The sequence below is a fragment of the Crinia signifera genome, chromosome 4 (assembly GCF_055691185.1).
Source record: "Crinia signifera chromosome 4, ASM5569118v1, whole genome shotgun sequence".
NCBI classification, from domain to species: domain Eukaryota; kingdom Metazoa; phylum Chordata; class Amphibia; order Anura; family Myobatrachidae; genus Crinia; species Crinia signifera.
In genome coordinates this window covers 290,306,537-290,315,844 of record NC_139220.1, presented here as the reverse complement: position 1 = coordinate 290,315,844, position 9,308 = coordinate 290,306,537, and the positions used below count along the sequence as shown (strand labels likewise).

Below are 9,308 nucleotides of genomic sequence, written 5' to 3'. Positions count from 1 at the left end.
GATAATACCTCCAGTACGACTCGAGTTGTCACTCTCACAGACCCAATGTCATATAGTTACCATCTGATAGGCACACACGCATCATTAGACACGTTTACGCTTGCTATGCAATCAGTGCACGCACAGTATAGAGGATGAGTCCTTGTGTAGAATATTTGCAGCAGGTGGAGTCGTCGGCCTGAAAGCGCTCTATTGTCCCTATTGTAGCGGTTTCACAATGAGCAAGTTGTGAGGCTGGACTCCTCCCTCAAAAACCAAAGGTCTTCGTCCAGGTCCGCCCTAAGATTATAAAAAGAAGACTGCACCGCAGTAACGTACGTCGTCATACAAAAGGTTTCCAGTTTCACTTAGAGCGGAGGAGACGAAGCTAGAATGTCCGGCAGAGGCAAAGGTGGTAAGGGGCTCGGGAAAGGAGGCGCCAAGCGCCACAGGAAGGTGCTGAGAGATAACATCCAGGGCATCACCAAGCCTGCCATCCGCCGCCTTGCCCGACGAGGAGGCGTGAAGCGCATCTCCGGACTCATCTACGAGGAGACCCGCGGGGTGCTGAAGGTCTTCCTGGAGAACGTGATCAGGGACGCCGTCACCTACACCGAGCACGCCAAGAGGAAGACCGTGACCGCTATGGACGTGGTCTATGCTCTGAAACGCCAGGGGCGCACTCTCTATGGGTTCGGGGGCTAAACGCTGAGGCGCCTCTGATCCTCTCACCCACATAAAGGTCCTTTTCAGGGCCACCCACCTATTCCTCGTGAGAGCTATATAACATTGAGCTAGCATTACTGCCGCTCGTGGCGGTCCCCTGACTATACGTCGGCGGAAGTAAACGAAGATGAACTTACAAAGAAGTATCATTTCTTTAGGTTACATGTTGCATGCATGTAATTTGTAACAACTCGCACAGGCTGAGAAGATTGTTCTAAATCTGTAACAATGATACGTGCTGCAGCCTAGACTGTAATCCTTTGTTTCTGAGATGCCTCCAAAATATGGTGGACAAGAACTTGTCTTAATCTAATGAATACAAGTTATTATTTTAACAAAATAGACTGCAAGAGACAAATTCTTAAAAATGAACCGGGCTTTCATACAGTTCCGTCTTTGAAGACGCTGAAACCTCGGTGTCCTGGCAGTTGATCTACACTACTTTGTGAAAGTCAATAAAAGAATTAAAAAAAAGACCCATCACATCACATGGCCTCAGGACTGAGATGAACATGTTCATTCGCATTTGGCCCCAGGGACGTAGATTTGACACTGTGCTCTCCATGATTATAACGTACTGCATGATCATTATGACACTACAATACTAAAGACCCGATCAAAGTGAAAAAAAAAAAAAAAAATACATGATATAACTATAGATTGAGTCCCGTTGGACTCTATAAGAGCGCTCTATAAAGAACATTATTATTATTATTATTATTATTATTATTATAAGGTTCTGCGGCGCCTGTCATTCTAAATTATACATATCTACAGTATCTTTAATAGCTGCAGACTTGGAAGTTAAAAATACAATGGTAAACGTGATGCAACTATATGAATAGGAGATGTAGGAGCAGAAACATATAAACACCGTATCCCGGATCCTTTTAAATTCTTAACGTGCAGAATGTAAAGCAACGTATATGAAGTGGATGGATGACTACAGTAGCTGTCACAAATCCCAGCTAACACTGGTAAACATGATGCATTTATGCTAATGTGCTTGAATTCTATACACCGGCTTCGTATGCCGATTATTTTATCCCAGGATCTGAAACAATCGGCCATGGCTAGAAAAGGCGGGGTTTTTTTGAATGCTTCAAACGGTTGTATTAAACCAATCGATAGAGGAGGCATGCCCACACTGTCCAATCAGCGTGCAACACTGTGTATAAATAGAATAGCAAGGGGGCGACGTTTCTAATACAGTCGGTACTGTAGCTGCACGCATTTTCTTTTGTGATCATGGCCAGGACCAAGCAGACAGCGCGTAAATCCACCGGCGGGAAAGCTCCCCGCAAGCAGTTGGCCACTAAAGCCGCCAGGAAAAGCGCCCCAGCTACCGGCGGCGTGAAAAAGCCTCACCGCTACCGACCAGGGACCGTCGCCCTCCGCGAGATCCGCCGCTACCAGAAATCCACCGAGCTGCTGATCCGCAAGCTGCCCTTCCAGCGCCTGGTGCGTGAGATTGCCCAGGACTTTAAGACCGACCTGCGCTTCCAGAGCTCTGCCGTCATGGCCCTGCAAGAGGCCAGCGAGGCTTACCTGGTGGGGCTCTTCGAGGACACCAACCTGTGCGCTATCCACGCCAAGAGGGTGACCATCATGCCCAAAGACATCCAGCTGGCCCGCAGGATCCGAGGGGAGAGGGCATAGAGATATTCGGCACTCCTATACACGCAACACCACAAAGGCTCTTTTCAGAGCCACCAAATCTTTCTGAACGAGCTGAAGCGTAAAGCACATTGGTGTTTGAGTGGAATGATGTCAATTCCTTTAACGGGGGGACAGACACCCGGGCTCCAAATTGGTACCCACAGCGCATGTTCCGCTCCTACCTGGCTTTCACCCTGCTTCTGAACCACCTCCATATGCTTTGCGCAGGGGGACTACTCCTAGTCTTCGCTACGAAAGGTTAGACTAGTAGATCACACGTGTGTAAGAGGTGCATTTCGAGAAGTTTAAAATGGCATTTTCTAGGGAAGTAAAAGCACGTGCGGCTTCCCGGTCCTCCTCACCAGGCACGAAATGTTACTATACGGGCTGAAGCATAAGCTACAAATAAGTGATTTTTGCTTCCTGGAACCTTGTTCTTAACGCCTCGGTTCCTTCCTTTGTTCCCCGCTCCTGCCAGTATGAAGGGCAGATCTCATCTGATTGTGATAGGCAGATGCACAAGCTCCGTCGATGCAGGGAACGGTCAATCACTACCGGCCTTCACCATAAACATGATTAGAGAAGGGACGAGGTTTCCTTACATGGATCAAGCTCTCCTGCCCTTCGACTGTTTCCAGAGCTAGCCTCTCCTGTCCCAACAGATTCATGGGGCAGGTTAGCCGGGGCATTTACACCCTCCCTTCCTCCCTCCCGTACAAAGGTCCCGGGTACCACTTCAACCTTTCCCGCTAAATCGGGCTAAGGACTGACATTTAGCCAGTTTATAGAGATGAATCAGCACTTCACAGTCGGGGTGGGTGGCTCTGAAAAGAGCCTTTGGGTCAATAACGGGTAAAACATCTGACGGTCACATCACTTGCTCTTGGCTGGCTTGTGGCTCTCGGTCTTCTTGGGCAGCAACACGGCCTGGATATTGGGCAGTACACCTCCCTGGGCGATGGTCACTCCACCCAGCAACTTGTTGAGCTCTTCGTCGTTGCGCACAGCCAGCTGCAGGTGGCGGGGGATGATGCGGGTCTTCTTGTTGTCGCGGGCAGCGTTACCGGCGAGCTCCAGAATCTCAGCCGTCAGATATTCCAGCACCGCGGCCAGATAGACGGGAGCACCGGCTCCCACACGCTCCGCATAATTTCCCTTTCTCAGCAGACGGTGAACGCGACCAACCGGGAACTGTAGACCGGCACGAGATGAGCGAGTCTTGGCCTTTGCCCGGGTCTTGCCGCCTTGTTTGCCTCTTCCTGACATGCTAAAATGTTCAATGGGCGCGTTTCTTCAAATTCGAAACTGTACTGCGTGCAGACAATGCGCTCTCGATATCGCCCTCCTCTTAAATATACACTCAGGAGGGTCCAGTTCTTGCTGTGTGATTGGTCTGTGCAGGAACCTGATCTGCATTGGTTACTGTGTAACTGGACCAATCTGCAAATGGCGGGCGGGGTTTCGCCGACATCACTCGTAGCCAATAGTGTTACCAGCAGCGAGGACGCCTCGTTTGCATAAGCTGCCTATAAATAGAGCCGATCTGGAGCGGCACAGGACAGATTTTTTATGCAACGACTCAGAAACGATTATCTGCCAATATGCCTGATCCAGCCAAGTCTGCGCCGGCTCCCAAGAAAGGCTCTAAGAAAGCCGTGACCAAAACCCAGAAGAAAGATGGGAAGAAGCGTAGGAAGACCAGGAAGGAGAGTTATGCCATTTACGTGTACAAGGTGTTGAAGCAGGTGCACCCTGATACCGGCATCTCCTCCAAGGCTATGGGCATCATGAACTCCTTCGTTAATGATATCTTTGAGCGCATTGCTGGGGAAGCTTCCCGCCTGGCTCACTACAACAAGCGCTCCACCATCACCTCCAGGGAGATCCAGACCGCCGTACGCCTGCTGCTGCCTGGAGAGCTGGCCAAGCACGCCGTGTCCGAGGGCACCAAGGCCGTCACCAAGTACACCAGCGCCAAGTAATCTCCCCTTCTTCTCCCTCCCCACACCAGCACAAAGGCTCTTTTCAGAGCCACCCACCTCCTCTCTAATCGAGCTGTAACTATGATGGTTTTTGCTGTGTCCATGCTCCGACCGATATAACTGACTTGTGACGTACCCTCTAGCTATTGTTAACCCTACTGGGTCACACAAAAAAGTGCCTTTATCTCTACCACTTGCAAAGCTGCATTCTGTATTTCTCTTTCTAGGGGATCTGAATCCAGTTTCAAATGTAGGACCGGTTCATTACGTTGCAGATGTCACTGGCTGCTTAAATACACAAAAGATACATGCGACCCATAGGGTGGCCAATGTACACCGTTGGCAATGGATCGCTGTCTTTTTTTTCTGAATGAAGTGTGCAGTACGTCAACGTAGCTCAGTACCCAGTTACTTCTATGACCTCCGGTTCCGTTTCGATGCATTTAATTAAGGGTGAACACGTAATTCCTGCTCAGGCACACTTGGTTCCTACTGTAACACGCACACACTTGATTGAAAGGCGATTACAGTTCAGAGCGCCGCAAAGCTGAAATACGCACCGAGTCCGGGAGCCAGGGAAACGTTACAGTAATGGCTTTAATTTCCCGCCGATATCTGAGCGACTCTCATTGTGTGGGTCCATTGTCATTACCAATTCCCCCACTTTCAAATTAAAAATATACAATGTATCTATATCTATTCCACGTATAATAAAATGAAGGGAAAAAAATAAAATAAAACTAACAACGTTGGGTCATTACGTTTCATCAACACAAATATTCACCACAACGTAGTTGAATGATTTAGTTCTCTTATCAAGCTGATTTTTTACACTGGGTATTAACCAAGAAAAAAAAAAGAAAACAATACCAAGAGAGCAGTTACTATAAATCGAAACATAAAACAATATCTTCTTGTAGCGAACAAAAGGAAAACAATCCAAGGGTTGTGCTTATGAACGAATGGCAAGGCGAGCCATGACTCCGCCTTTAAGTCCAAGTCACCCATCAGGTCCGCTTTCCACTTTATAAAAGCCGCTGACAGGAAAGCTTACTCATTCTTACTGATCGTCACAGATTTTTTGAGAATGTCTGGAAGAGGTAAAGGTGGAAAGGGGCTCGGCAAAGGAGGCGCTAAGCGCCACAGGAAGGTTCTCCGTGACAACATCCAGGGCATCACCAAGCCTGCAATCCGTCGTCTAGCTAGACGAGGGGGTGTTAAGCGTATCTCGGGACTCATCTACGAGGAGACTCGCGGTGTGCTGAAGGTGTTCCTGGAGAATGTGATTCGTGATGCCGTCACCTACACCGAGCACGCCAAGAGGAAGACTGTGACCGCTATGGACGTGGTCTATGCTCTGAAGCGCCAGGGCCGCACTCTCTATGGGTTCGGGGGTTAAATTCTCAGGTGCCTCTCATGCGGTCACCCACACACGCACAAAGGCCCTTTTCAGGGCCACCCATCTTTTCTACGAGAGCGCTGTTACATCCTCCATGTTTAATGTGGCTATTTACCGGGTCCTAATATGAATTCATCACCTAGCAGTGAGGTGGGTGGCGGGTGCAGTGGTTCCTTTTTGGTGTCGGTGATCGTGTAATTAGGTAATCCGCAATATATAGAAAAAAGGTTACGTTACAAACCACGCTGTTAGCGACCACTGCACAGAGGCATATACGTTTTCCGGAGAATTGTGTTTTAAAGGGTCACGAGGAATGCAGATTGAAGAACGTTCCAGTCCGCCTTCTTTGCGATTTACTAAGCTCTATATATACTGTATGTACCCTTGCACTCATACGGTTTGCAGCAGTTAAAATACGAGGCAGCGCTAACGAGTTCTATAGTGGTGAATCACACACCTTCCCTGACAGCTCTGCCACAGATTGAGCTTGCCCTTACAGAGGATGTAGGGCATCAGAACCGGCTGGGAGGGTATGGTGCCACAGGTGAATGCCGCCGGTTTACAGCGATTCATTGAAATGCGCACTAAAACGCTATGCGCTATGAAGCGTTTATTGAAGAGAGCTGATACGTAACGGTCTCATTAATCCCACTTCCCAGCACATATGTAGAATTGTAAAGTGACTGAATTTAAGGGGCAAACTAGAACATTCTGGTGTACCTATTGATTACAAACTGAAGGGCGCTGCCATCAGGCCACGCCCTGCGCTCACAGCTCTGTCGAGAGAGGGTGGGTGGCTCTGAAAAGAGCCTTTTGGGGGAGAACAAGGGAGCGAGGATGCGGCGGTTCAGGCATTACTTCTTTGCCGCGGCTTTCTTGGGCTTTGCTGCCTTCTTGGCTGGGCTTTTTGCGGCTTTAGGCTTCGCCGCCTTCTTGGCCGGACTCTTGGCGGCTTTGGGTTTCGCTGCCTTCTTGGCCGGACTCTTGGCGGCCGCCTTCTTCGGCTTCACCGCTTTAGGCTTCTTCGGGCTTTTGGCAGCTGCAGCTGGCTTCTTCACCTTCTTCGGGCTCTTGGCTGCACTCGGAGCTTTCTTGGGCTTCTTCGGGGATTTGGCCACTTTCTTTGCAGCAGGTTTCTTGGGCTTCAGAGACTTCTGGGCAACCTTATTGCTCTCCGCCTGCTTCTTATTGAGCTTGAAGGAGCCGGAAGCGCCGGTGCCTTTTACCTGAGTGAGAGTTCCTTTGGTCACCAAACTTTTTACACCCAGTTTCACGCGGCTGTTGTTCTTCTCCACATCGTAGCCTCCGGCAGCCAGAGCCTTCTTCAGGGCGGCAAGGGAAACTCCACTGCGCTCTTTGGAGGCGGCCACGGTTTTTACGATCAGCTCGGAGACGCTGGGTCCAGAAGACTTGGCGCTCTTCTTGGCTCCTCCCGCAGCTTTCTTCGGCTGCCTCTTCTTCTTGGATGCGCCCTCTGATGGAGGGACAGCGGCGGGTGCAGTCTCTGCCATGTTAACACAGACAAAAGGCACAACAAATAAAAATGCAGTACTACTAGCGCACGAGTCACGACAATCGCGTTCTGGATTCTTATATACACGGCAGGCTGTGCTGTGATTGGCTGCTGGGCGTCCAGTGTCCTGTGCTCTCATTGGCGGGATAAGCAGAAGTGTGAAACCTTTCCCTGTCTGAGTTGCAGGGACAATCAGCTGTTACCTTGTGTTTCCATAGCGCAAAAAAACAGTCATCAATAGCGCATGAGGTGAGCAGCGAGGTGCCTCTTTGCACCACACCCGTACTCCAAGGTCTCCCCTATCCCTGTATGCCCACTGCTAGCCTAGAACCTGCGGACCGGGGCAGGGAAATCGAATTGATACTCACCCACACCAGGCTGGATCTGCCCGGCATGTAACCCGTTTCTCCTTTACTGTGACATTAATATGTCCCACCCGGGCTTCTTCTCTCCTCGCAGCCCTGGAGATAATGAAGGTGAGCTGCGGGACACACGGTGCAGAGCAGTTAGCCTGTTGAAACCATTTAAGCTGATGTGCGAGGTCATGTACACACAGCTGGCTAACACAGGCAGCTTGCATTCCAAGGTAGCCTCTATAAACTCTAGTTTCTATTCCGAGATCAGTATACCTACTAGCACAGTCGATAGCCGAGGACAGCGGGTGCCACATCCACTAAATTGTCTCAAAGAAACCCAAGGAGTTCATCACTCCACTCTGTTTATGCTAGTTATACAGTACGTGTCAGTAAATGGCTATATTCACAAGGTTGTGTTTCTTTCAGACTGCTATGAAACACACCTCCAGCGAAATAGCTTTAGTTTACATTCAGCCAGAGCTCAAATCAGTTCAAAAAAGACTAACGGGTGCAAAAAAAACAGTCAAGGGCCAATACTAGGAGTCGGTTGGAAGTGGTTGTTATGCTATTGTAGCACACCACAATGACAGGACCACGGGGCCAGCCTTATAGTATACACTGTAATACTGCTCTTGTTAGTTTAGTTTTTGTCTTGGGCTACTTGGCATAGTAGTCCGGTTTGCATTGCAATCCCTGTCCGCACTCATCTCCGCATTAAGAATTGCGCTAGAATTGCTTTGGGGACTCCTGCCAGGAAACACCGTGGGAATCTAGGCCTAACTTAGTTGTGTGGATTACCTGTACTCTATTTGCGCAGATACTTATTTGCAGTTTCTTATATAAAGCCTTCTGGAGATATGGCCTCCAGAACTGAACACAGTACTCTACATGAGGTCGTACCAATGACCTATACAGTGGGATTATTACTTCTTTCTTTCTACCGCTGGTACCTCTCCCTATGCAACCAAGCATCTGACTTGCCTTCTTCATTGCTTTGTTACATTGCCTACCTGCCTTTAAGTCCCCTGAAATAGTGACACCTAGACCCCTCTCTTCCTCAGTAGTTTCCATTATAGTGCCATTTATACTATATTTAATCTTTGAATTTTTGAGACCCAAGTGCATGATTTTGCATTTTTTTATTTGACATTAAACTATAGTTGCCATGCTCTTGACCTGGGGTAGCCAACCCTAGTCCTCGAGAGCTACCAACAGTGCATGTTTTGCAGGTCTCCTCACAGAATCACAAGTGAGCTAATTAGCTCCATCTGTGTATCTTTTAAAATGTGTCAGTGATTAATGAGTGCAGCTGTGCAGCAGCTAGGTTGTCTGGAAAATGTGCACTGTTGGTAGCTCTCGAGGTCTAGGGTTGGCTACCACTGCTCTTGACCATTCCTCTAATCTGCCTAGATCACCAATCATTTGTTTTACCCTTCCTGGTGTGTCTACCCCGTTGCATACCTTTGTGTCATCTGCAAAAAGGCACATTTTACCCTCAATTCCATGTGCAATATCACCAATACAGATAATAAAAAAGCACTGGTCCATGTACAGATCCCTGGGGTACCCCACTTGTAACCTTTCCCTCCTTTGACTGTACTCCTTTTACTACAACTCTCTGTTTTCTGTCCTAAAAGCATGCTCTTATCCATTCAACTATCTTGAAATCCAATCCCAAGCTTTCAAGGTTATTT

The 9,308-nt window shown here is 48.7% G+C and overlaps 2 protein-coding genes across 2 annotated transcripts; one reads left to right on the top strand and one right to left on the bottom strand.

The window, feature by feature from the left end:
* Positions 1–372: 372 nt before the first annotated feature.
* LOC146073153 (uncharacterized) lies at positions 373–5,745 on the top strand. Its single transcript, XM_083180336.1, has 6 exons — positions 373–671; positions 733–751; positions 1,930–2,274; positions 3,283–3,534; positions 3,948–4,163; positions 5,341–5,745. The coding sequence occupies exons 1-6, from the start codon at positions 373–375 to the stop codon at positions 5,743–5,745; spliced, it is 1,536 nt and encodes a 511-aa protein (XP_083036462.1).
* Positions 5,746–6,599: 854 nt separating this feature from the next.
* Positions 6,600–7,256, bottom strand: LOC146073152 (histone H1.01-like). The gene has a single exon (XM_083180335.1). The coding sequence runs from the start codon at positions 7,254–7,256 to the stop codon at positions 6,600–6,602; it is 657 nt and encodes a 218-aa protein (XP_083036461.1).
* Positions 7,257–9,308: the final 2,052 nt, after the last annotated feature.

Coding starts and splice junctions, on each gene's coding strand:
- LOC146073153 (XM_083180336.1), top strand. CDS start 373: ATGTCCGGCAGAGGCAAAGGTGGTAAGGGGCTCGGGAAAGGAGGCGCC. Junction 2,275..3,282: donor TGGTGGGGCTCTTCGAGGAC/ACCAACCTGTGC, acceptor CTTCTTGGGCAG/CAACACGGCCTGGATATTGG. Junction 4,164..5,340: donor TGGGCATCATGAACTCCTTC/GTTAATGATATC, acceptor TCCGCCTTTAAG/TCCAAGTCACCCATCAGGTC.
- LOC146073152 (XM_083180335.1), bottom strand. CDS start 7,256: ATGGCAGAGACTGCACCCGCCGCTGTCCCTCCATCAGAGGGCGCATCC.